Source organism: Canis aureus, chromosome 3 (genome assembly GCF_053574225.1).
Source record: "Canis aureus isolate CA01 chromosome 3, VMU_Caureus_v.1.0, whole genome shotgun sequence".
In the NCBI taxonomy this organism is placed as follows: domain Eukaryota; kingdom Metazoa; phylum Chordata; class Mammalia; order Carnivora; family Canidae; genus Canis; species Canis aureus.
Genome location: NC_135613.1, coordinates 34,676,322 through 34,703,567, shown reverse-complemented (window position 1 = coordinate 34,703,567; position 27,246 = coordinate 34,676,322). Strand labels below are relative to the sequence as shown.

The 27,246-nt window shown below is 49.2% G+C and overlaps 1 protein-coding gene across 7 annotated transcripts; it reads right to left on the bottom strand.

Moving 5' to 3' along the window:
• Positions 1 to 1,669: 1,669 nt before the first annotated feature.
• On the bottom strand, positions 1,670 to 27,246 carry CIMAP2 (ciliary microtubule associated protein 2). Of its 7 annotated transcripts, none has more exons than XR_013376293.1 (11): positions 26,869 to 26,987; positions 26,330 to 26,417; positions 25,693 to 25,857; positions 25,446 to 25,568; positions 20,031 to 20,168; positions 19,720 to 19,863; positions 18,069 to 18,230; positions 16,795 to 16,920; positions 14,587 to 14,720; positions 2,155 to 2,359; positions 1,670 to 2,063 (listed from the first exon to the last, which is right to left on the bottom strand). XR_013376293.1 is itself a non-coding variant. In XM_077891895.1 (10 exons), exons 1-10 carry the CDS (start codon positions 27,169 to 27,171, stop codon positions 1,991 to 1,993), a joined length of 1,203 nt encoding a protein of 400 aa, XP_077748021.1. In that variant the 5' UTR covers positions 27,172 to 27,246; the 3' UTR covers positions 1,670 to 1,990. The 7 variants fall into 7 exon arrangements, 5 of the variants coding, with proteins under 5 accessions (XP_077748021.1, XP_077748019.1, XP_077748020.1 ...); XR_013376294.1 differs by lacking the exons at positions 1,670 to 2,063; positions 2,155 to 2,359 and adding exons at positions 3,696 to 4,875; positions 5,065 to 5,163; XM_077891895.1 differs by lacking the exons at positions 2,155 to 2,359; positions 26,869 to 26,987 and adding an exon at positions 27,122 to 27,246.

Genomic DNA, 27,246 nt, shown 5'->3' with positions numbered 1-27,246 from the left:
TACTTTATTGTGGTTTTAATTAGCATTTCCTTAAAGATTTTATATATATATATATATCATACACATATATATATATATATGTGTGTGTATTCTGGATATAAATCCTTTATCAGATCAAAGATCTGCAATTATTTTCTCCCAGCCTATGGCTTATCTTTCCATTCTCTTAATAGTGTCTTTGAAAAACAGAATTTTTTAATTTTAATTAAGCCTAATTTAACAATTTAATGATTTGTTCATACCACACCAAAGTATGATCTATAGAATAACAAATAGTCACATTCGTATCTAAGAAGTTTCTGCATGATCCAAAATCCAAATATTTTCCTCCTAAGCTTTCTTAATTTAAGCTTTACATTTTGGGGGTTATGATTCATTTTGAGGTAATTTTTGTATATGATTTGAGTCATTGGTCACAGTTCATTTTTTTGCATACTGATATTCAATAATTCCAGCACCATCTATTGAGAGGATTATTCTTTTTCCACTGAATTATCTTTGCATTTTTGTTGAAAATCAGTTGTCCACTGGTGTATGGGTCTATTTCTACATTTTCTATTCTGTTCCTTTAATCTGTCTATCTTGAAACCAATTTCATGCTATGAAATATAGTAATGTTATTCCTCCAGCTTTGTTCCTCTTTTTCAAACTTGTTTTGACTACTTTATGTCTTTTGTATTTCCTTATGTTTTACGATCAGTTTATTGACTTAAAAGAATTAGAGATTTTGATGGATATTGCACTGAATCTACAGATGAATTTGTGGGGAACTGACATCTTAGCATCAATGAGTCTTTTGATCCATGAAAATGGTATATCTCTCCTTTATTTAAGTCTTCTTTAATCTTTCTGGAAGGTATTTTGTAGTTTTCAGTGTAAACATCTCGTAGCTCTTTTGTCATATACCTAAATATTTCATAGTTTTGAGGCTACTATAAATGGCATTTTCGATTTTTAATTTTTATCACATATAGATATATTTCATTTTGATATATTTATATTATTTCCTGAAAATTTGCTGAGTTGATTTATTAGATCTATTTGCACCTATTTTGGTTCAGATCTATTTGCACCTATTTTGGTTCATCAGCTTTTTTGAGAATTCACAGGATTTTTTTTCACCTAGGCAACATGTCTAAGAATAAAGACAGTTTTACTTCTTCTAAGACAGTCATTTTGCCATGAGTGAGAAAGTAACCACTTTTCATAAGGCACTCACACTCTGAAGAGTATTTTTCATCATTATTAGAGTTTTGTGGCTAAGGCTGTGATGTTCCAGCCTCCTTTTTTTTCTAGGGACATAGAGACAATATAATCCTGCCACCCTACACAATCTCTCACCAACAAAAAACAGTGAAGGAAGTAGCTCAGGACATTGTGACCAACCCCACTGACCCATCTTTGGGTTAGACTAGTGTGCCCACAAGGCTGAACTCCAAAGGGTGAAACTGATTGTTCCCCATGGCTGCACATGGCCGGGTGCCAGCAGCTTCCTCATAAATCATGTTAGGCCCTGTTGAGCTTCCAGAAGCATCCTGGGATGGAGACAGAGAGTTCCTGAAGGAGGCCTACAGCTGTCTTATGACATATGCTACACTTTTCTGCCTCTTTTTGGATTTTAATAATCAGGGAGTCATGCAAGTTGGCTTTAGAATAGAAGAGCTTCCAAGAGTGTCAACCACATTCCGCTTCATTAGTCCATCTGCTATCTGGCTCCCATGTTCATGCCACTGGCTAATTTGAATTCTCAGGATAGTTGATCTTTCATATCAAAAGATATCTGGCCCCAGATGTCCCAACAGACATCATGGTAGATGTCTCCAGCAAAAGTGATCCCACCATATCTCTCCCCTCTCCCAGGCATTCCCATGTGTACTTTCTCTAAGATCCTCCCTACCCTCCCAATTCCCACTCCTACCCTCCCATCCCCAGATTTGTCTCCAGGTTGTTGGGCCCTCTGGTCATCACAGGCAGTCCTTCATATGCAGCTTTAAGAAGTAGAATCTGAATTGTAATCCACTGTTGGAGGACACCTTCCCTTAGTAAAAGGTGTGATCCTTTCCCTTTAAAAAGAGAAAGAGAAAATGAAACCAATCCCTTAGAAGGAAGTGAACCCTCATCCCTGGGGGCATCCAAAAGGGGATGAAAAGGTACCTCTTGGTCTTGCTTCCCAAGGGTTCTACATTGGGTAAGAGGACAAAATTGATGAACTTCAGGGCGCCAGGGTAGCTCAGGGGTTGAGTGTCTGCCTTTGGCTAAGGTCCTGATCCCAGGGTCCTGGGATTGAGTTCCTCATCGGGGTCCCCACAGCAAGCCCGCTTCTTCCTCTGCCTATGTCTCTGCCTCTCTCTGTGTGTCTCTCATGAATAAATACATAAAATCTTTAAAACAAATGATGACCTTCAGCAATGAAACAACCTATTTCTAAAAAGGAAATTCCTTCCTAAAAAGGTTCATCAGAGCCCCAAGCTGGTTTGTAAGAACTTCAAATACAAAATCCTAGCACTTGAAAGATCATCTAGGCCACTCTGAGAGGGATATGCGGGCCAGAGAGAGGAGAGAACTTGCCTGAGGTTACCCTGGTGGCCAGAGTCCCGGCCAGACTTCCAGCCCAGAGTTCCTGACCTCAGTCTAGTATCCCTTGCATTGTTCTGATTCTTTTCTCCAAAGGAAATCCCTGAAGACTCCAGTTCCATCCCCAGAGCCATTTAGAAGACAGCATTTCAAGAAGAACCCTTTGCTTTGTGTATCAAACAGCATCTACCAGTCATTACATCATACACATTTATGTGTTTGTTTATTGACTGTCTTCCATGCCAACATGTTAACTCTACAAGGGAAGGGCAAGACTTGATTTATTTATGGATGTTTCCCCCATGCTCAGACTATTACTTGGGCTTAACAGGTGCTCCACAAATATCTGTCAAAGAAAGAAAGGTAGGAGGGAGGGCTCACCAGGGTAAAAAAAGGCCTTAATTCTCATCTAGTGGGTCTTCAGTCCTCCCCCATCCCACTGCCCCTGGTCTGGCTCAGAGCCAAAGCTCTTCCCTGACCATGAGGACAGCCTCCCTGTTTCTGTCCTCATCCCAATGCCCCAGAGCACATCATGAAAATGCAAGAGTTATTTCCTACTAAAACCCTTCTGAGTATATGGGAGAAAATATTTGCAAAACACATATCTGATGAAGGATGGATGTCTAGATTATATAAATAACTCTCAAAATTTAATAGAAGAAAACAGACAACCCTTTTTTTCAAGTGTGCCAAAAAAGAGATACCAGGAAGCACATGCAAAGATATCCAACATCTTGTTGGCAAAGTGCAAATTCAAGCCACGAGGAGATACACCTCTCAAGATGGCTAACATCGGGGTGGGAGGGGGAGCCCAAACTGACAATAGCAAATACTGACAAGCATATGAAGCAAGTAGAGCCCACATACATTGCTGGTGGGAATACAGAATAGTACAGCCATTTCAGAAAATGGTTTTTATAAAGTTATACATACCAGGTGACCTAGAAATCCTACAGTAGATATTTGCCAAAGTTAAACAAAGCATGTGTCTACACAAAGACCTGTATGTGATGGTTTATAACAACTTTATTCAAAGCGGCCCAATCTGGAAACATTCCAGATGTTGCTCACCTTGTAAATGCATTTTAAAAAACTGCAAACCAAAAAAAAAAAAACAAAAACAAAAAAAAAACCACTGCAAACCTGTGGTACATCCATACAATGGAATAGAACTCAGCTTAAAAAGGAACTACTGCTACATGCAAATACATGGATGAATCTCAAGAGCATTATGCAAAAATAAAATAAAAGCTACAAAATTCTACATATGGCACGATTCCACTTATACAACATTCTGGAAAAGGCAAAACTATAGGGATGGAAATCCTGTCAGTAGTTGCCAGAGGCTGGGGGAGGAGATAGACTACAAATGGCACAGGAAAACCCTTTGGGTGATGGCCATATTCTACATCTTGCTTGTCTTGGTGATTACATGACCAATGGCATTTGTCAAAACTCACAGAACTATATTCCTGAAAAGGGTGACTTTTACCGTATTGTAGTTATACTATTGTAAATCTGACTTTCAGAGAAAACCTTCTGTGGCTCTTCACAGGCAGGGTCAAGTCCAAGCAGCTTAGCTTTGCATTCAAAGTCCCTCAGGCCACACCAAGGCAATCCCATCTGCCCTATTCTCTGCTGGTCTCCCTTCACACACTCCATTCATCATTCATAATGAACCATCTAGTGTTTTCCAGACATGTCCTGAGCATTTTTGCTCCCTGTCCTTGGCTCATGCTCTTCTCTCTGTCCTAAATGTTTTCTCCTCCCTGGAAGAAGTGAAGCCTCCTGGAAAGAACACAACTCAGACCAGCCGGACTAGATATGCAATCCTGCTCTGCTATTGTGGTAGACAGAGGACAAAAATGGTCCAGGGGCACCTGAGTGGATCAGTGGTTGAGCGTCTGCCTTTGGCTCAGGTCCTGATCCTGGGGTCCTGGGATCAAGTCTCGCATCAGGCTCCCCTATGTCTCTGCCTCTCTCTGTGTGTCTCTCATGGATACATAAATAAAAATCTAAAAAACAAAAACAAACCCGAAAACAGCCCAAGTCACCACTTCTCCATGCATCCAAAGACTTTGCAAAGTGACTCTGCAGCTTCCCCCCTCAAGAGGTAGAGTCTGCTTCCCCTCCCCTTGAACCTGGGCTGGACTGGTAGCTTGCTGTGGCCAGTGGAATGTGGAAGAAGTCATGGTGTGCCGCTCTGAGCATAGGTTACAAAAGGCCTTGAACGTGTTCTCTCTCAGACCCCTACCGCCTCCGTGAAAACAAGCCTGGGCTGCTCCACCAAAGGATGAGTCCCTGTGGAAGACAGTATAGCTGTCCCATCCAAGACCACCCCAGATCAGCCAGCCCAGCCAACCAAGACACCCATCTTTTCCCCTGACTCAGAGCCCATTTTTAGGGTCTACTCTAAAGTCTCATCATCCCCTCAGGTCCCTGTCTGAGCAACTGGTATTTCAGACATGAAGAGGCAAAGCCAAGTCCCACCATAATATTACATCTTCCAAGCGGCTCTTTCCAAAGACCTCCTCCCCCATCGAGGGCACACTGAGCAGCTTCTTGGTGACTTGAATCATAGGTATCTATCTGCAAAAAGACCAAACTCCTACATTACGAATGCTGCCGTCCTGCTGTGCCTATCCATCTGGCTCCATAATTTGCCACATCCTCCCACCGTGCCCTCCCCTCCCACCACTCAAGCCATCCCTGACAGTCCAGGCTTGTTCACACCTCTGTGCCCATGCCAGCACCTAGGACACCCTCCATCTCTGCCCCACCTTCCCAGGTAGACTGTGGCTGCTCTCTCTGCACACCACGCTCCCACAGCATCTTGCTGAGCCCTCTGTTGTGGACCCGATTCCAGACCTATCCCTCCCCTCTGCCCCATTGGCCTGGGACATTCTGAGCAAAATCCCCTGGCCCCTAGCAATTGTTGGCTACATTTAACTGGCTCATCAACCTCTATGTCTTCCCTGCCTCCTACCCTCATCCAAGGTCAACCATTTCAGGAGTGGGTCCCACCACTTTGCAATTGGATCACCTGCTTCTTCCTTGCCCATCAGCCTGGAAATATGCTCAGGCCTATATCCTCACCCACTCCTACCAAAAATAAAGGAAGAAAGAGGGAAGGAAGGGAGGAAGGAAGGAAGGAAGGAAGGAAGGAAGGAAGGAAGGAAGGAAGGAAGGAAGGAAGGAAGGGAGGAAGGAAGGAAGGAAGGAAGAAAAAGGTAAAAATACGACCTCCTCTCCACCTTCCCTTGGAGCTCAAGGCAATACATTTCCTTGGTGCCATGTTGTCTCCACGGCAGTCACCAGATTTCCACATTGCATAGTAAATGTGTAGTGGGATTGTGGAGGGAGGGGCTCTGTGCTGAGCTTCCTAAGTTCCCGCTTCTACTCCAAACTCCTAAATCTCCCACCAAAAAAGCATATCCAAGGGCCCAGGAAGTCAAAGAAAGCTGACCCAAAAAAACTGAGGGCAGGTAGAGCGAGGACAGGGAGATGAGTCACATAGTTAAGTGTCAAATCCTACTGTAAGTTTCCCATGTGTTCCTCTCATGGAGTCCTCCAGACTCTGGACCATCTCATCAGGTAACAGACTGATTTACCCTTTAACAATATTCCTTGAGTGCCTTCTATACATGCCAGTGAGACACTAGAGCACCAGAATTGAGAAGTTGCATCTAGTAGGGACCAGTGTGTGAATGGTCAGAGGCACCATTTCTGCCTTCCCTCTAACTTGGTGGTCACTTCCACCTCGCCAAGCCTCCCTCACCTGTGTATAAGGCAGGGATGATTGGACTGATGACATTCACCCTTGGCCTTCGATGGCACCTGCACAGTCTGTAGACTTTGTACAGTGTTTCCACCTGCAGATGCATGGACTCATGGCCAGCGCGCAGGGCGGTGGGCAGGGATTAGCAGGAGCAAAGTCAGCACCGAGGAGCAGTCAGGATCCAGTGAGAACATCTCCATCCTCCAGGCTCCTTTCTTTTCACTCATTCTTGACTCCTGCTTTACTTTGATGTGTTTTGATTTTTTTTTTTTAAACTTCTAGAGTCGGGAAGCCCCGGTGGCTCAGAGGTTTAGCACTGCCTTCAGCCCAGGGCGGGATCCTGGAGACTCGGGATCGAGTCCCACATCGGGCTCCCTGCATGGAGCCTGCTTTTCCCTCTGCCTGTGTCTCTGCCTCACTCTCTCTCTCTCTCTCTCTGTGTGTCTCATGAATAAATAAAATCTTTAAATAAATAAAAATAAAACTTTTAGAGTCAAATAATTGCTTCTTTTGCTTTCAATCTTTCTCATTTAGCATCACAAGCAGTTTGGGGCGCCTGGGTGGCTCAGTCAGTTAAGCATCTGACTCTTGATTTCAGCTTAAGCCATGATTTTAGGGTCTTGAGATGAAGCCCCGTGTCAGGCTTCCTGCTCAGAGGAGAGTCTGCTTCTTTCCCTGTGCGTGCCCCTGCTCTCACATGTGTGCTCTTTCTCTAAAAAAAAATAATAAACCGTTTTTAAAAAAATCACAAGCAAAGTTATAAATTTTGTTCCAACTCAGTACTTTGACAATATTATAATAAAAACTCTATATCAAAATCTATGTAATTAATTTCTAAAAACTGTATAATTTCAAACGTGACTTTCTCTTAGATCCAAGAGCTATTTAGAAGTGTACTTCCTAATTTCCAAGTACTTAGTTTTGGGGACTAGCCTTTTATTGTTAATGTCTTGTTTTGTTGTACTGTTTAGAAAAAGTGACCTCAAATTTTCTACGTAGGATGTTTTAAATTTGGACATTTTATATGAGATTTTCTTAGAGGATTGACTTTTATAAGTGTTCCATGAGTATCTGAAAATAATATGGAGTAAAATATACCCATTTAAATCCTCCAAATAATTATTTATATAGCCTTATCTGTCAAATTCTCAAACAAGCCCATTCAGAATTTCCATTATAATTGAGGGAGTTTGTCACTGTTATTTTACTTCTTTATGGATTTTATTATTTATCATGATTAAACATGCAGGTTTGTCCCATTTAATATTTTTGCTTTGAATACTTTGCTTGGTATTGGTATTACCACTTTTTCTTTTTTTAAAAAAAGGTTTTATTTATTTATTCATGAGAAACACAGAGAGAGAAGCAGAGACATAGGCAGAGGGAGAAGCAGGGTCCCTACTAGGAGTCTGATGCAGGACTTGATTCCAGGACCCCAGAATCATGACCTGAGCCAAAGGCATTCGCACAACCACTGAGCCACCCAGGTGTCTCTATCACTTTTTCTTTTTGTTGTGGGCTACATTTATTTGGTATCTCATAGCCAGATGTATTCTACATACTTTGTCTTCTTTCTTGAGCTCTCCACGCTAATTCATTTTTCATTTGATTGGAGTATATCCCCCGGTACTATTTTCAGGAAAGACACATTTGACATATAACCTAAGTCCTTGTGCATCTCTATTTGCCTTGCACCTGAATGACAGTTTGGCTAGACAGAGAATTCTATAAACAGTGTTTTCTCTCCATATTTCAAAAGACAAGCCCAAAATATGTCTAATTGTCTTTTATTTAAGTTATAGGTTGTCTTTTTAGTTATGATACTTACAAGATTTTTTTACAAGATTTTTATTTTACCCTTGAAGCTCAGAAATCCACCACACTCTAAGTGAACTAAAAGCATATGTTAACTTTTGTCCCTCATGAAAACCAGAGTTAAGGAACAAAAATGTTAAAGCACATACAGGGACAAAAAGAATAGAAGCAGCAGCAGTAAAAAATATTTTGGAAGTGAAAAAGCAGATGGAAGAATGGTAACTAACTTAGCAGACCCAAGAAAGCTAAACCCTAAGTCAGTAGAATATAAATTTAGGAATTCCCTCACTCCAGAGGCTGAAGAATTGGCAGCACCAGGTACCTCTAGAAGTGAGAGTGAAACGAACCCAAAACAAAGCTACTGATTAAGAGTCTATGTGGTATCAGTCTCCCTCCCCTTTCTCTATGACCAGATGAATGACTTTCATGAGTGAAGGTTCAAGAATTTATTATGGGATCCCTGGGTGGCACAGCGGTTTAGCGCCTGCCTTTGGCCCAGGGCACGATCCTGGAGACCCGGGATCGAATCCCACATCGGGCTCCCAGTGCATGGAGCCTGCTTCTCCCTCTGCCTATGTCTCTGCCTCTCTCTCTCTCTCTCTATCTCTCTCTCTGTGACTATCATAAATCAATAAAAAATTTTAAAAAAAGAATGTATTATCTGGAGACATAGAGGTTCTCTGTACAGAATGACACCAGGCACAGGTGATATTGAGTACCAGATCTAAAGCAGAATCAAATGGAAGTTCAATCACTAAATATTGAGACCTCTAGGTTCTTCTCTTCTACTAAGAGCTCTGGCAGCCAGGCTTAGATCACCTGAAGAGTTTTCTCCCTCCAAAGTAAAAGACAAAACATCTAACAACACTGACATTGAAGATCCTGCTGATGAAAACGCCCGGCTTGGTCATCCTATGGTGAAGTCCATAATCAACAAGTGCCCCAGAACTTTCAGTAGGATTTTTAGTTAGACATGAATGCCCAGCCAAGAAATACCAGACATTTAAGAAAAATATCTGATATGGAATATTGAGGCCAAAATAAATACACAGGGGGACAAAAGGATTTGATAAAAGGAGACAGTGTCAGGCAAACTTGTCTTAATCAATAATATCTTCAAAGAAAAAAAAATAATATCTTCAAAGTATGAGAGACATTGTATCTGTGATATAAGAATGGTGTTATTAAAGTATTTAGAAAACAAAAAAAAGAACAATTAGAAATTAAAATATGAAATCAGAAAATGAAAAACTCAGAGTGAATGAGAGACCATTTCTGGTCACCTGAAAAAAATCAGCAGCTCAGCCATACCCAGGATGAAACCAAGCACAGAGCAGGCTTTTCAAATGAATCAATCAGTGGAAAAGCTTATCAGGGAATCCTTTTTCCCACCTTATAACTTACCTACTGTGTCTTGTGACACAGTCCTCCTGACCTAAGAATGAGCCCAAGTGAGTCAGGGTTACACAGACAATGCCAAACCAGATTGCCCCAGGGAGAATCATGCATCAGCCTAACAATTAGACATCCACAGTGATCTGCTGGTTGGCTTCCATTCAGTAGCATTTATAGGCCTTAATTAAGCCTGACCATGGCCCTGTAGGGTATAAAATAATCCCATTTTACAGATGGGAAAACTGAGGTCTGAAAAACAAAAGGGTGACTCTAGGCTCGAGATGGGTCTAAATGGAGAACATACAATTTGCATAGTCTGTCTCAAGAGCACTTGTTCTCTATTTGCCTTCTTTTTTCTTTTTTCTTTTCTCTCTCTTTTTTTAAAGATTTTATTCATTTATTCATAGACACAGAGAGAGAGAGGCAGAGACACAGGGAGAGGGAGAAGCAGGCTCCATGCAGGGAGCCCGATGTGGGACCCCATCCTGGGTCTCCAGGATCACACCCCGGACTGCAGGCGGCGTCAAACTGCTGCGCCACCAGGGCTGCCCATCTTATTTTTTTCTGATTATAAAAATGTTATATGTTTATTCTGAAAAATCTAAACATCTCAGAAATGAAACAAAGTAGAATGCAAAAGACCCTGGTAACCCTCCAGAGGTAACCATGAGCAACAGTTTGGGGCCTAGTTCTTCAGAGTATGTGGTCTATGCATATGCATATATATATAAAATATTTTTTAAAGATTTTATTTATTATTTATTCATGAGAGACACAGAGAGAGAGAGAGAGAGGCAGAGGGAGAAGCAGGCCCCTTGCAGGAAGCCCGATGTGGGACTCAATCCCAGGACCCTGGGATCACGCCCTGAGACTAAGGCAGATGCTCAACTGCTGAACCACTCAGGAGTCCTGGAAATGTAGTTTTAATAGGGTCATTATTCTTCTATTTTTAATATTCATAGGTATTTACTCTTTCAGATGGAGTTTATAATAATTATATCGAGTTCTGCCTATCAGCCCCTCAAATTTTGCTAAAATGGCATTAAATGTGTGCACCAATGGGGAGAATTACTGTTTTTTCAATATCAAATCTTTCCATCCATGAACATGGTATTATCTCCAGGAATTCAAGCTTTTTCTGACATCTCTTAATAAAGGTTTATATTTTTCTTCATGTATGCCATAACCATCTCATTAAGTTTATCCCAATGCATTTTCCCATTGGTGTTGCTACAAAGAATGAGATCCTTTCCTTTTTCTCAATTATGTTTTCTATTAGTTATGGCTGCAGTATCAGAGGAAACCCTTCACCTTTACAGTTTTAAAATGAACTCTCTTGGACTATTTTAGGTAAATACATTATAAATTGTGATGATTTGCTCTTCCTTACCAATAGTTTTATTCCTTATTTGTTTTTCTCATCTTACTGCATTTGCTGGAACCCCCACAACACTGTTGAATAATGCCAATGACACAAATGTCATTGTTGTATTCTTGACTCTGTAAGAAGTCTTTATTTAGCATTTTACTATCATATTTAATATTTTGGCCTCCTCTTCAAAAGCCCCCACCACACTCCCTCAGGACTCAAATGCCCTCCTATTTCTCCTCCATCCCTGTCAAATTTCCTTCTTAATAATTTTCCTTAGGTCTTTGACAGCAGAGGGTGCGTTAAACCACTATAGCTTCATTTCCTGGATGATGTGCACTCTAAGCCTCTATAAAAAACTTGTATAACTAAAATACACAATTCTTCCAGGGGTATAGCAGCTGCTACAGGACAATGAAGCCAGCATTTGCAACATACCTTGCCAAATAGCATCCAAAGGCAGAGCACATTTGCAAGCATCATCTCCGTTAGTCTTCAAAACAAACTCTACAAGGTGGGTTGTTTGTTCACTCTCGTTTTTCAGATAAAGTCTCCAAGTAAGTTGTCCTAGGTCACCCAGCTAAGTAGCACACAGAATTCTAAACTAGATTACAAAGGAAATCCTATAACCTCACAAGCCTGGGTCTTGGATGGGATTACAGTGGTGAAGGGGAAGTTCCAACCTAAGGGGAAGGCAAATGTTCAGGGCAGAAACCTAAAGGTCTAAAGGAGATGGGGCATCCTTCCCTTCTCTGCAGTCCTTTCCTCAGCAAACAGTATATAGAATGGAGCTTTGCTGAGAGGGTGGCTGGGGAGGGTGGCTGGGAGGTTCCCTGCGGGAACCCCAGCATGGTGCTCTTCCTGGCATCCTCAAATCCTCACAAGGGCCTTGGTATATGGGAAGGGCCCTGCCCTGGAAAGAAAGACCAGATACGAGTCCCAGCTCTATAATTCACCAGCTATGTGACCTTGGATAAGTTGCTACCTTCTCTGGTCCTGGTTGAACACCCATTAAATAAACCCAACACCTTGGCTAGAAAGAGGAAAAAAATACTTTTGCATAAAGTGTTCCATTTGATTTTCAAGGCAGATTTAAACAAGGCAGATGAATACATGTATTAATCTCTACTCTCTCTACTCCTTTTTGCAATTCCCTAAAAGGACTATAAAGGAATTTTTCAAGATAAACAAACAAGAAAAGGGGGAGCCTGTATCAGGGGACAAGAGGTGTAACTTTTTTTGGAGAAATGGAGCAAGCTGCTTGCAAGAGGGGGAGCCAGTGAGAAACCTGCCAGTTCCTACCACAAACCCCAGAGAAACCCAGAAGTTACAAGCATCACTAACTCAAAAAAGCAGGCACAAGACTAATGGCTGAAAACAGAGGAGAAGTTAGATACACACACACACACACACACACACACACACACACACACACCACGACTCGCCCCCTCAGCAGAAGACTGGAGGTTGAGTATGCAGAGCGGCTCCAGGGCAGGGAGGCTGGGTACAGCTGAAGGTAGGTAGACAGGCACCCTAGTCAGAATAGAGGAAGTAGGTGGAAATCCATACACTGCCTGAGATGGCCCTGCCTCCTCCCCCTAAATACCAGCAACCACATTTACCCACCCCAGGATGTAGGATCCTTTTCTAGAGAAGCTGGGTGGTCCCACAGGAAGTACCTAGACACACTGATTTTGAGGGTCCTCCAAAAGAATGACCAGACTCCCATCTAACCACTCCCAGTGAAACCACCAACTGACAAGCCTCACCCAGACTCACGGTATTGGTTAGTGCTTTCCTCTTAAACGCAAACAACACACGTGAAAGAAGTAAGGAACTTGAAAGAAGCACAGGCCATGCAGGGAGCAAAAGGAAAATGAAGGGAAATTATCATTATTATCTTTAGATAAAAGAACAGATTGCATACAGGACACTTAACTGGGTGCTATAAGAAGAGGAGAGAAGAGGAGAGGGAAGGAGAGGAGAGGAGAAGAGAGGAGAAGAGAGGAGAAGAGAGGAGAAGAGAGGAGAAAGAAGAGAAGAGAAGAGAAGAGAAGAGAAGAGAAGAGAAGAGAAGAGAAGAGAAGAGAAGAGAAAGCAATCCACAATCCTCAAAACTTTGCAAACTATAAAAGACAGAGCTAAAATTTCAGAAGGCAATAGTAAAGTTCAAAGATAAGGACAAGGAAATTTTACCAAAGAATAGGAGGAAAAAGGCAGAGATGGGAAATAAGAAAAAAAAAATGAAGAAAGCAGAGGATATCTAATCTTCATCTAAGAGAAGGGAGAGAAAGCCGAGGAGAGGAAATCACCAAAGACACAAATGCAAGTGATTTTCCCAGAAAATTGGCCCACATGGAAGGAACCCACTAAGTACCCAAAAATATGGGTTAAAATAGATTCATACTAGGGCTAGTTAAGACTAAATTTTTAAAAAGATTTTTATTAATTTATTTGAGAGAGAGCACACAAGTAGTAGAGAGGGCAGGAGAGGGAGAGAAGTAGGCTCCCCACTGAGCAGGGAGCCCAATGTGGGGCCCCATCCCAGGACCCCAGGATCATGATCTGAGCTGAAGGCAGACGCTTACTCGCTTACTCGACTGAGCCACCCGGGCACCCCTTAGACTAAATTTCATCATGAGACTTCAGCCCACAAAGGACAAATATTCCAAAAGCTTCTAGAAAAGAAGATGTAGAATGCATACAAAGGGCAGGACACCAGAACGGCATAGGAATTCTCAACCATGCTCGAAGCCCAAAGGCAATGGAGCAAAATCTTCAAAATTCCAAGGGAAAAATATTTCCAACCAAAATCTTATTTCCAATCAAACTGTTGATCAGGTATGAAAGTAGGAAAAAAAAATGTTTTTTGAGGCCTGCAGTCTATCAAAAATGTTACCTCCCCTTACCTTTTCTTAAAAAATCCCCCCCCAAAAAAGGGCATAAATCAAGGAGGAAGACACAATGGGACTATGTCACTAAAAATAAGCATTTATAAGTTGGTTTTCCATGAGCCATCCGGCCTTCATGCCCTCACCACATGTGCCAACAACAAAATGACCTAGAGTGCATGTTTATTCACATTTTAACATTTCCGAAATGGAGATTACTTTGCAACTGATGGCCTCTTAGGTCAATAAAATATGGCAGCAGCAGCTAGCATTTGCAAGCTGCTTTATAGTTAGCCATGACATTTCACGCACCTTATTTCCTTAGGCCTCACAACAGCTTCCTGAAACCAGTTTTCCCGACCCCATCATGAACACCAAGAAACTGAAATTCTGCACCATGAAGCCACCCAAGATAGCACCTAGGTGGTGCAGGTTGTGGGTGGAAGAGTTAGTGTTGAGTCCCTTCTTACCAGGAGCTTTGGGCAGAGCATCTCATTTAGGGCTCCATAGTCCTCTGGTCATCTGACAGCGGAGGGAAGGAGGCTCAGAGAGGTTAGGGTCGTGCCCCACCGCACACAGCCAGTAGATAGCACGCTCAGGAGCTGACCTCTCCGCTGCCTCGCTGCTGGGCTGGCACTAGGGGCAGCAGCTATGTTCCCATGGGAAGTGAGTGAGCACAAGGTGGTGGTGGGGTGGGGGAGGAGGGAACCCAGCACCCCCAGAGTAAGCCCTTGCCCCCCTGCCGCAGCTGCAGGAGCACTTACTGCATGAGCCTGTCCCTGGCCGGGTCTGAGAGGTAGCGCTTGGATCCACCCAGAAACAGGGACCGATATCGCTGCCGATGGTCCTTGGTTTCTGCCAGCCAGGTGTTGAGGTAGTGGCCCACACCCACAGGGTTCTGCGAGGCGAACAGGATGGCAGGACGTCAGCAGGCCAAGTGACTGGTCTGGAGATGGGAACCCGTGCCTCCCCGCTCTCCCCACACCGCTCCTTTCTGCATCTGTGATGGGGTGAACTGTGTCTTCCGAGGAGACAGGTGGAAGCCCTAACCCCCTGTGCCTCAGCGTGTAACCTCACTTGGAAACAGTCGCTGATGTCATTAGTTAAGAGGAGATCCTACTCGAGTAGGGTGGGCTGTTGATCCAATCAGACTGGTGTCCTCATAGAAGAGACACCACAAGGGGAAAGACATTCCTGGGACGATGATGGCAATGACACAGCAGACTGGAGCGATGCATTTACACACCAAGGAATTTAAAAAACTGCCGGCCACCACCACAAGCTAGAAAGAGGCCAGGAAGGATTCTTCCCAGCAGGTTTCAGAGGGAACAGTCCAGCTTCCAGAACTGTGATAGGAGAGAGTGCTGCTGTTTGAAGCCACCTGGTTTGTGGGACTTTCATTAGGGTGGCCATAGGAAGTGAATCCCACCCAGAAACCTGGGTCGTAGATACAAGAGGCACCAACAGAGAGGTTCAGAGAGGAGAGGCAACCTGCCCAGAGCGACCAGCGAGGGCAGGAGAATGGTGGGCAGGAACCCCACCACCTGTGGAGCAGCAGTGCCAAGGGTGGCCTGGGAGAGATGTCAGGAGCCAGACACAGTTCTATTTGCTGCTGAACTTGGTGCTCAAAAGGGAAGGGCCTGTCTCATAGGGGAGCAAGTTCCCAGTGGTGTGCCTCCTGCCCTGGAGCAGGTCAAGCTCAAGCCTGGAATCCGGACCTCACCTTAGCCCTCCCACTCGGGAGTTATCAGCCCTGTGGTAGCAGCATCTGGTGCTTATCTAAATACCTTATTTGGGGTTCCCCAAGTAAAGACCCTCTCCCCTGCAGGAGGTGCAGGCTTGGGTGAGAAAAGGAAGTTTGCAGAGAGCTGACCAGCTGGTCCTCCTGAGAATCAGGTAGGGTGACAGGATGTGGGCAAGTGATAGAGTGTGGGGCCAAGCCATCACTCCAGGAGGTAAGCAGGTGGAGTGGAGGAGAGGCACGAGTGGGGGCAGTGGGAACATACTGGGAGGGCAGGTAAGTTATAAGCAGGACATTCCCCGGGGAAACCAGGATTCTTTATCTAAAGAATAAACAGGTGTTCAAAGTCAGGCAAAACTACCCTGAGCTTCTAGAAGCCAAGGTGAGGCTACCTGCTGGGAGGGGGGTGTGTGTTGTGGGGGCTCCGGGCGTGCTGGCAACGTGCTCTTCAACACTCTGGGGGCTGGTTACATGGTAAGTCTATTTTGTGACAGTTCGTGGAGCTGTTCCCTTAGGATTCGCACACCTTTCTGCATGATTATTAGAACCCAATAAAAGGCTCACTTACAGCCTGAAGGGCAGGAATAGGAAACAGGAGGTCGATGCCCAATGCCGTGTGTGTACATGATGAAGGCAGGCACACAAGCCCAGAACTTAGCTGTTTTACAAGAACACGAACTAAAGGTTACATCTCACACACGGGGACGGCCGCCTCTGGGGAGGGGAAGAGGACAGAAGGGGTCCTTGCTCCACCAGGGATGAGAGGAGGGCCAACTCCACTAGCTGCCCCAGAGGCTTCAAGACAAAGAGAAGGGAGGGAGCATTCCCCTGGGAAAATAAGAGAATGGGATGACTCTGAGGGGACGTCCCTTAGAGTAGTGGTTCTCAAAGTGCAGTCCCTAGAGCAGCAGCAGCGGCGGCAGCACCTGGGAACTTGTTAGAAATGCAAACACCCAGGCTCCACTACAGGCTACGAGTAGACCCTGCAGCATGGTGCCCCACAATCGGTGTTTTAACAAGCCCTCCAAGCCACTCGAGTTTGGAAACCCTTGCCTAAGAGAAATAAGATAGTGGGCATCTGTGTTTGTCCCCTGGGGAGAAAGAAGTGGGTCTGGGCTGGGCTGACACAGAGCATCAGTTCCCAGGGGCAAGGAGGGCTTTCGGCTGCCAGGAGAGGCAGGAGAGGGTTCCCTGCCAATCACCGTGTACTTCCCACTCCAGACCCACTCACCCAGCTTCCCAGAATCATCTGGTAGGTCTTTATGCCCATCCGCTTGGAAGACAGCAGGAATGGTGGCTGGTTGATGTGCTTGCATTCCTTCTCTGGAGGGAGCCACGAACCAGGCCCAGACGTGGCCTAGGGAGAAGAAATGAAGGCCGAAAGCTGGAGAGGCCTGGGGCTGGGGCAGCTCAGGGCTCCCAGCACTGACCTCATCCACCTGGGAGCCCTGGGCCTTCAGCCACAAACAGTGGAGGGTACCCAGCCACCTTCCAACTCCCCAGGAGCCCATCCTGGGCGGAGCGAGGGGCCCCATGGTGCTCTCAGAACCCACTCCAACCCACCCACCAGCTCGACACCTCTTTCCCGGTCCCCAAGGGCCCACACCGCATGACAGGGCCATACAGGCTTTTCCTACATGGAATACAGAAGCCACATTTGCTGGGGAAGCCTGGGCAAATCCCTTCGCATCTCTGGGCCTCCATTTCCTTTAGTGAAATGCAAATGATAACTCCTCCTTTGGGGGTGCTGGAAGGTGCCTGGCCCAGAGGAGGCACTCAGGGAATGTTGGCACCCTTTTTTCATTCCTCCGGACCCCTACTCGTTTGGTTCTCCCTTGGGAGAGGGGGCAGGCCCTGCCCGGGGGTGGGGTGGGGGCTTTCCAGGTTCCTGGCTGCCACACCCGCAGAGAGGAGCACATTGTTCCCTTGGAGGGAGCAGGTGCATGGTCCTCTGTCGGGGCAGACTCCTTACCCCTTGGGCTCTCTGAGGGGAGAGAGGGGCACTCCATAGATTCCAGGCTCCACGTGGCCAGCTCCACCCCTCAACCTCTAACCAACCCTTAAGACCTACCTGGTTATACTCAGAGGACAAGGGAGTAAATGGAGCCTCCACAGTAAATGGACACCTGTGTGGTTCAGTGGTTGAACATCTGCCTTGGGTTCAGGGCGTGATCCCCGGGTCCCGGGATCGAGTCCTGCATCGCACTCCCCACCAGGAGCCTGCTTCTCCCTCTGCCTATGTCTCTGCCCCTCTCTCTCTGTGTCTCTCATGAATAAATACATAAAATCTTTTAAAAAACAAAATAAAACTGAGCCTCAGAGAGTGGAAGGGACTTACTGAGAGCGACAAGGCAGGCAGGACCAGGACTGGACACCACGTGGGTCTGACACCCAAGGGGGGGCCTTTCCTCTGAAATGGCCAGCCCCATCCCACGCTGGCCGCAGGAGAGTCCCCTCCCAAGGGAAGAAGGGAGGAAGGTCATGGGGGGAGGGGGACACACTGACCAGTTTCCGGGGGCACTGGCTGAGGGTGGCCCAGTAAATCCTTTCTGTAGGGGTTTCTGGGTTGCGAGAAATTTTCGAAAAAACCCCGCGCTTCTTATTGTGACAGGAGTTAAGTTCTTCCACGAAGCTCGTAAAATTCATCAGTTCCCTGGGCTTTTTTTTCTGAGAAACGGGGAAAAAAAAGAAAAAGGAAAAGAAAAAAAGGTGTGTGTTAGGCCAGGAAGACCAGAGCCCTCCCTTTGGACCCTGAGCAGCAGAGAGGAGCGAGGTGGCCACACACGGAGGCACCACCGTCTATCCTGCTCCCAACGTCCCCAAGCCAGGTGGGCAGAGACGCAGCCCCGGCCAGGGGCAGGGGGAGCCCAAAGAGTCTCCAGCAACGTCCACTTCCGTGCTACCTCGGACAACGTAACTGGCATCTGCTTGTACGTTGCTTCATTTTTCTGCTCGTTTCAAGGACATTTATGGCGTGGGTACCATTCTCAGCAGGAGCCGTAGTCCGAATATCTACAAACCAGGGCAATGGGGTAACACTAAGGGTTTGGGGGGCTGTGAAATCACTCTGTATGATACTATAATGATGGACACTCTTGTCCCAACCTGTAGAAGACACCATCCCAAGAGCGAATCCTAACGTGAACTGTGGACTTGGGGTGACGGTGATGTCACTATGGGTTCATCGCCTGTACCACGTGCACCACTCCAGGGCAGGATGCTGCCAGTGGGGGAGGCTGTGCGTGGAGGGGGCACCGAGGGTGTCAAGGATCTCTGTACTTTGTGCTCAAGTTTGCCATGAGCCTAAAAATGCCCCCTCTGCCCCCCATAAAGTCTATTACTCTTTAGATACAAAAAAATACTAGTAGGCTGCCTGGGCACTAGCCAGTCAAGATGTACGTTGGCCGTGGAGCCTGGGTAGGGTCCCAAGGCCCCCATGTCAGTGGCTGGTCGTGGGGCCGTCTGGGAGGCCCTGGCAAGGAGAGCCAGGTTGGGGGCCTCATCTTTCAGGGGCTGGTCGCCCATCAGTCCGAAGTATGTCAACATTTCGCCACCACCACCCCTTCCTCACCACCTGCTGACAATCCGTGTTGGGTGTCCTCTTCCACTGGAGTCTAAGTGCCACAGGGGCAGTCATCCCGGTGACTATTTCCTGGCCCCAGAGTGAACCGCAGTGGAGACAAAACGAGCGGGTCATGGGACAGATGCTTAACTCTAATCGCCATGAACAGGAACAAAGCAAAGCGCAGCCCGCTACGGACCACACAACAGGTGCATGACAGGTGTGGGAAAGTCTCCCTCAGCTTCCCCATCCTCCCAGCCCTTCAGGTCTCTGGCTCCTTCACGGGGCACCGCTGCTATCAGCCGAGCTGGGCGTCCAGTCCTGGCCCGGTGACCCTCGGTTCCTCCTCCGCGGCTCACGCAGGCGAAGCCAGCACACGTGCTGGTGTTCACATCCCAGCTCCGCTCCCTGCCAGCGGCGGGGCCATGCCGTTTCCTCAACTAACCCAGAGCCTCACGCTGCCACGGCGGTGAGGGTGAAGTGAGCCAGTGCAGGGGCAGGGCCCTGCGGCGTTTGGCACACAGGGTGGCGGCGGTGCCGCGGGCCGGCCCCCTGCTGGGGAATGCGAGCTCCAGGCCTCGCCTGGGCACACACCTGCACAGAGTAATGTCCGTAAGGCTGGGGCTTGCTTCGGTCACCGGAGAAAGTGTCGTAAAGCCCACGGGTGCCCATGGATTGTGCCAGGTATGCCTCAATGCCACTTTTGAGAGAGTAGGTGCCTGGAGCCAGACCACTCCCCTAGAAGAGAACACAGATTACAGGCCCGCGGGAGAACCGCTGATGCAGACCCATTGCCATCTGGGGTCTCAGTTTCCCTGTATGCCCTAGTCATCAGATCCTCCACCCCACCCCCGCCCCAGGACTGTGCAGAAAGGCGGGCAAGGCCTGGCCAGGTGAGGGGGTACCTGATGAGACAGGGGGGACGGCTTGTTGGTCATCCTGCACATGAGGCCCTCAGAATGAGAACGGTTCCAGGCTTTCTCTTCCAGCTTTGTGTATGGGTTGCCCTTCACCCCATAATTTCCAGGGCCTGGATAGTAGTTCTGCGGGGGGAGGGGGGCAGGGGTAGGAGGGAGGGACATAAAGGTTATCAACCCCACTCTTTATGCCGAGTGTGTCTGAAGAAGAAAAACCCCTGGGAGGGGAACAGGTTGTTCAGGGTCCCTGTGTGTTAACTGCCCCTCATCCCAAAATACCCTACCAGCCTTCTTTGCCTTAGAAAATTCTAATTCTGGGGCACCTGGCTGGCTCTGTTAATGGAGTGTCCAACTCTTGGTTTTGGCTCAGGTCATGATCTCCCCCTTGGGAGATGGAGCCTCCCCCGTCCCCGGTCGGGCTCCTCGCTCAGTGGAGAGTCTGACTCCCCTCTGCCTCTGCCCCTCCCTCAATTGCAGGCACAGGGCATTCGTGTGTTCTCTCTTTTTCAAATAAATAAATCTTTAAAAAAAGAAAAATAAAATTCTAATTCTGCAAAGCCAGCTCAAATGTCATCTCTCCTGGGAATGAAGCCTTCCTTCCCTATCACCCCAGACAGTTGCTGGCTTTGGTGGTCTTAGAAATGCCATCTATTGGGGCAGCCCCGGTTGCACAGTGGTTTGGCACCACCTTCAGCCCAAGGTGTGATCCTGGAGACCCGGGATCGAGTCCCACATTGGGCTCCCTGCATGGAGCCTGCTTCTCCCTCTGCCTGTGTCTCTGCCTCTCTCTGTGTCCCTCTGTGTCTCTCATGAATAAATAAATAAAATCTTTTTAAAAATGCCATCTATCACACCCATTGTATAGCCCTTCATTTGCATAAGTGGGGGTTCTCACTGTGCTATGAATAGTGCTGTGACCTGGAAGGATCCAGAGTCCTGGGTTTGAATCCTGACTCTGCTGCTTCATGGCTGAATGGCCTTGGGGATACAACTTGGGCCTTCTCAGCCTCATGGTCCATGTTTGTAACATGGAGATAGTAATACTTTTCTTCCAGGGCAATGAGGAGGAAAATTACAGAATGTCTGTAAAACCTCCTGCGCAGTGCTCAGCCCACAGTGGGCACCAACACCTAAGTCAGGATAGGATGTCCGTCTTGCGGGTAAGGAGAAGGAGGTAGGAGAGATGGAGAATTGTGGTTGGAATGAGCATTTGGGGGTTTCCACTCTCAGGGTTAGAAGTATGGTCTCCGTTGGTGGACTGAGGGGAGCCACCCTGCAGCGCAGGTGCATGGCTGCGGGGGTGTGGGGAGGCAGTCCCTGGATAGAGACCCAGCAATGTTTGCTGCTGCGCTGCACCTTTCAGCCCCACGAGGTCGCTGCTGCTCCACGGATGGCTCAGCCCTGCCCTTCTCTGCTGGGAACCTGCCCTGGGGAAGCAGCCCTACAAGGGAAGGGTGGACATGGCAGGGTGGACTGGACAGGCACCCTGCTGGGGTAGTGGGGCCACTATGGCATCCGATATGTTTGCCCTCAGAGGACAGGGCCACATGTTGCCTCCTTCCAGGGCCTGGGTTTCCAGGTGTGCTCAGTAGAAGAGCCTCCGGGTAGGAAGATGGGTCGCTGTGTGGTGTGTTGGGCTTCACTTGGAGCCTCGGCACCTGGAGGTCCCAGAAGGTGACCCAATGAGATCAAATCAGCACCATCTGCCATTAGCGGGTGGGGAAACTGAGTCTCAGAGAGTCAGACCTCGAGTCCAAGGGCCTACCTCCAGAAAGGGACAGCAGCTAGGGTTCCAACTACGAAATCTGTGCACCTCCTGAGCTGTCTCCCAGGCACTATGTAAAAAACCCCCAGGGGCAGGAGGGCCATGAGCCTGGGTACACCTCAGAAGTGACCTCAGAGGGCCCGTTACAACAGACAGCGGCTGCCCCTCCTGGAGTCCATGAACTGTGCCTAGCCCAGAACTCAGGGCTTATCTCACTCCAGGCGGAGTGACACCCCCGGGCTGATGGGAAAGTCCATGATTTTAACTGAAATGTTCTGCTGTCAGAGCTTTGGGGGCTGAGGCAGGGGTGATTGATTCTGGGGAAGGTGTGTAGGAGTGTAGGAATCGGCAGAGATTGTTTTAGTTGGACCTTAAAGGAAGAGAAGGATTCCAAAGACAGATGTGGGGGAGGAGGCAGGTCCCCCCACACCACCCCTACATGGGGCAAAGGCCAGGAGACTGGAACAAGACCTTTCAGGCCAGCTGGGAGAGGTACTATCCTGTAAGGAGGGCAGGAAGGACCTCGAAGGCCTTAAGAGGGTATTCAGATCTGACTTTGAGGGTCCTTTAGGAAGATGACTCTGGCTGAGGTAGGAGACCAGGAAATCTGTCCAGAGAGCTGCCCCTGGGTGGGAATGAGGCAGTGGCCTGGGCTGGGGCAGAGGCAATGGGGAGGGAAAGAGGAGGACAGGAGGAGGACAAGAGGAGGGCAAGAGGCAAAAGCACAGACCCTGGTGACCATGAGGAATAAAGGGCCGTTGGGTTTCTGAGTCTGGCAGCTGATGGTACCATTCCAGGGAAAGAGCAGGCCCCAAGGAGAAGCTGACATGTGGGGGAGGGGGACATGCAGAGTTTGAGGTGCCCCCTAGGGTGGGGATCTGGAGCCCTCTGCATGGAGCCTGGCTAGGCAAGAGAGATCACCGTAAAGAGGGTGGAGGGTGGGGGCGGGGGGAGCGCTAGGGATGGAGAGCCACGAGGGAGGCTGGCAGAGGGGCTCCAGAGCTGTGGACCTAGTATCCCCAGAGCCAAGAGAGGAGAGAGTGCACCTAGGGAGGGGGTGGCTGCATCCCCCAGTGCCAGTGGTAGATGAGATTCTGAAACCAGAGGAGGAGGCATTGCCTGTGCAGGGGCTGTGGTTTGACAGCCCCATCCTCTCTGGGGAAAGATTCACAGGGCGCCAAAACAGGCACCTACAGCTCGGCTAGGACACTGGGGCAGGCCCCACTCTGCACAGGTGGCATCTGTAGACCTGCAGTGGTGGGGGGACAACTGGAAGGACCAGAGGCCAGAAGAGGCCATCAGGATCCCTGCCCAGGTCTCACTGCAAGAAGACGGAAAATAGGCCTTGGACACGAGCTCCCCAGGGATTGCCATCTGCACCCACTGGGGCAGCACCACCTCCTTGAACTTGCTGTCCCCCCCTCCTCCCTCCCCCCCCCCCCCCCGCCCAGCCCAGGAGAGTGGCTTGGAGAAATCCTGCAGGGCCTGGTGGAGGTTACTGCAGGAAAGATAGGGGGATGAAGTGGGAAAGGAGGGCCAGGCCATGGTACCCTCGCCCTACTCAGCCCCGGAGCTGGGAGCTGGGGACCCAAGAAGGAAGCATCAAACTTGCTCCTCTGCCACCGTCTGGGTTGGGCTCTGACATTAGACTCCATCCTCCAAAGACCATCAGGGAACGAAACCCAAGTGAGCCCACTTATGTGTAATGCGCCGTGGCTATTACGTGTGGATGCCCCTGGATTCAAATCCTGCTTGGATTTGAATTCAGAGCTCTGTGCCCTTGGGCACTTGCTTAAGCTCTGTACTCCAGTTCTCTTAATCTATCAAGCCAGAATAATGACCGTGCCTACCTCACAGGGGTGTTGTGAGGATTAGATTAATAAGTACCCTCGAGTGCTTAGGACAGCACCTGGCACGTGGCGTCATTTATTATTATTTCAGATTTGAAGGTAATGACACAGCTTGCAATGCCTCTGGGCAGCCCCGCTCCCTGTCTGCAGTTACAGTCTCGGTGCCTGAAGATGCGGAGTAATTTCCAGGCTTCACAGCAGTAAGGTGTAGAAGGAGGGGCCTGGCTTTGGGGATGGACATCGCCTGCTTGCCAGCTGTGCAGCCTGAGGCAAGATGCTCATCCTCTCTGAGCCCCCAGGGCCTCGCCTGGACTGGCTGCAAACACTGAGGATGTTCTGGAACATCTAGTACTTAGTAGGCAAGTGTGCGCTTACTCAGTCCACAAACACTACCTGTGTGCCCACTATGTGCCAGGTGCTGCTAGGACCTGGGACTCCAGCAGTGAGCCAACCAGGCAGGTGTCGCCCACCCTCAGGGGCTGATGTCCCGCAGGGAAGAAACTCTAAACACACAACCACCACTGAGACTCCTAGGAAAGGGGGATGTCTGTCACCTAGTGGGGGTCAGGCAGGCTTCCTGGAGGAAGGGACCTTAGAGCTGACAGCTGAGGGCTGACCGAGGGGCAGCTGGGGGGAGCGCGGGGGCAGGGAGAGGAAGCGCATTTCTGGCAGAGGGAATGGCAGGAGCAAAGCCCCAGGTGAAAGAGTTTGGTCCATGTGAGGAGCTGGAAGCAGACCAAGAGCGCCCAGCGGACCACCAGGGCGGAGGTCACTCCGTGACCCACGGTGCGCGCTCTGCCCTTATGCCCTACTGAGCTGGAGCCCCACTCTGTTCTCCCCACAGGGAATGATCATTCTGACCCACATGGATGCCACCCCACCCCTCACTACCATCGCCTCCCAGCCAGATGCCTCCAACCCTCACCCCCAGGAGCAGGGTGCTCCTCTGAAAATGTGAATCAGGTCCTGCCCCTGTCAAAACCCTCCACTGTCCTCCCACAGAACTTGGGATCAATCCCAAAGCCCCTACCTTGCTGCAGGGTCCTGCCGTCTGGCCCTCACTCCTCTGATACTTCTCCTTCTGCCCTTGGCTCTCCCTCCAGCCACCCTGGCCTCCCACCCCCCCGGTTCACCTCAGGGTTTACACCTGTTCTTCCTGCTGCCTAGAATGCTCTCCCGCAGCCTCTGTGAGTCTCCATTGCTCACCCCCTGCAGGCTTTGCTCAAATGTCACCTCCCAGAGGTCTTCCCTGACCACCCTGAAAATTGCACCTCCATCACCCTAGATCCCTTCCCTGCCTCATTTTTTCCTCATGGTCCTGATAATATATGATTTGCTTCTCTGTACTGTTGTTTCTTCTACTAGGGCACCAGATCCATGATTCATCACTGCTCGATCCTCAAGCCCGAGGACAGTGCGTGGCACTTAGTGGGTGTTCAGTCATTACCTGCTGGCTAGACAGATGAATATATAGATGGATGAGTTCGTTGAGCACCTAATGTATACTAGACTCTACTCAGGGATTCAGAGATGAACCGGTTGCCAGCAGAGAGCAACTGGGCTGTTGGGGGAGACAGGCACAAGAATATACGACAGCTCCTGGGCTCGAAGCTGTGGTACCAGAAAGCAGAAAGCAGAGGGGTTTGGGGCATCCAGAAGAGAGCTTGGCTGGGCCTGGGAGGAGATGGTATGAGGAGGGGCGCTTCCAGCACCAACCAGCCATGCTGCACGCTCCGCAGATGGAGTGGAGGGTGGGAGGGCTCCACCCCAGGACACGAGGACACCTACCCCAATGAGTCCTCGGAAGCGAATCTCCCCTGAGCTGAGCAGCCCCCGGGTGCTGCACGGCTTCTCCTGCAGCTGTTCTAAGAAGTCTTTGAGGTTGTAGGAGCCAGGCCCCAGCTTCTCCTTCTGCCTCAAGAGAAGAAAGCAGAAGGTGACAACCTGAAACCTGGGAATGTCCCCCCGGGAAGGAGTCTGGAGGGTGATGGCATTCCCTAAAGAAGGAACTCTGCCTGGCCTGGGGGGGACGCACCTGCAGCTGCTTCTCCTTCATGATGGCCTGGTACTGAAAGTGGGGCAGCTGGGTCAGCCGGATGGCTTCCTGGGCCCGGGCCCAGCCTGTGCCCACCTCCTCTCTGAGCTTCTTCTTGCTAAAGCAGGTCTCCTGGTAGCCATAGGTCCCAGGTCCTATGTGGGACTGAGTCAGAGCATGGTCACACCTACCCAGTCTGCCCACAGAGCATCTTCCTCACCCAGCTGCCCTCCCAACCTGGGGGCGGAAAGGCCGGACCCCGCTGCAGCCCCTACCCCTAGTGCCAAATGTGACACCAAGGGGCATAGCACTCAAGGTATGATCCCAGCATCCTCTGTCCCTGATCCCCTTACACTTCAGGGAAGGGTAGCACCTCGTTCATAGCCCACAGCCAGTGGGTGCCGGAGAGGAAATGGACCCCAGGTCTCTGTGGCCCCAACCCATGCTGTCCTCACCACAGACCTGCATTTATCATTACATCTAAGACCCCGGGCCCTGAGCCAAGCTCTGAGCTCCCAACCGAGAGGTGTGAGGTCTCCAGGTCTCCGGGCCTGGAGAGGTGTGAGGCTCGCCCCTGACACCGCTCAGCCCCTTGCCCCGTGTGAGGCACTTGGAGGCGCCGAGGACACAAACTTACCAGGTCCACAGAGTAAAGCCTGGAGTATGGGGCCTCTGTAAAAGTGCTGAATTTCTTCCGGTTGGGGTAAACGGCGGAGACATCAAACCTAGAGAGGGGCAGAGGCCTGGTGAGAGCCCAAGGCCCAGCACCCATCCTGCTGTGGACAGGTCTGGGGGTGGCGGTGTTGGCTTCCCAGGGGACCTGGCTGCTGGAGCATGAACTGGGCTGCTCCCACCTCAGGGTCTCTGACCTTTCTGGCTCCCTCTCCCTGGACACCACCCTTGGCTGGTCTCATCCCCTCCACTGGGGGCCTTTACTCACTCCAAAGTCACCTTCCCCTCGCAAGCCCCTGCGAGCTCCTCCTCCTAGCTGGCTTTCTCTCCATAGCCCTGTTACTATCCAACATTTTATGTATTTTTCTTTTTGGTTTATCATCTACTCCAACCACCCCCTCCCCACAAGAATGCAAACTCCAGAGGACAGGGTTGTGCTGTTTGTTCACTGCTGTGTCGGCAGGTGCTAGGACTGCACCCGGCACAGAGCAGGGGAGGGGGTACCTGTATATCATATAAATGTGTGGATGGATGGAGGCCCCCTGGGCCGAAATGCTGCGCTGGTGACCTCCTGTGGGCCGGGCTGCCTGGCCTCGGTGCGTCTGGCCCATAGGAGGTGCTCTGGAAAGCAGAGCTCAGATCCTTAGGCTCAGATCCCCTAAGGATGGGGAAAGAGCTGCAGGTGTGCCCGGAGAGAAGGGCGGGCCCCCGCCCACCGCTCACCGCCAGCCCCTCCCGCCGCTCCCTCGTCCCCCACCTGTGGCTCTGCACCCCGAAGGGCGCCCCGCTGAACCTCTTGACGCCCATGGCCCGGCCGCCCCCAGGCCAGGTCCTCGCGGGGCCTCGGGCGGGGGCTCCCCTGGCGCTGCCCGGCAACCCCGC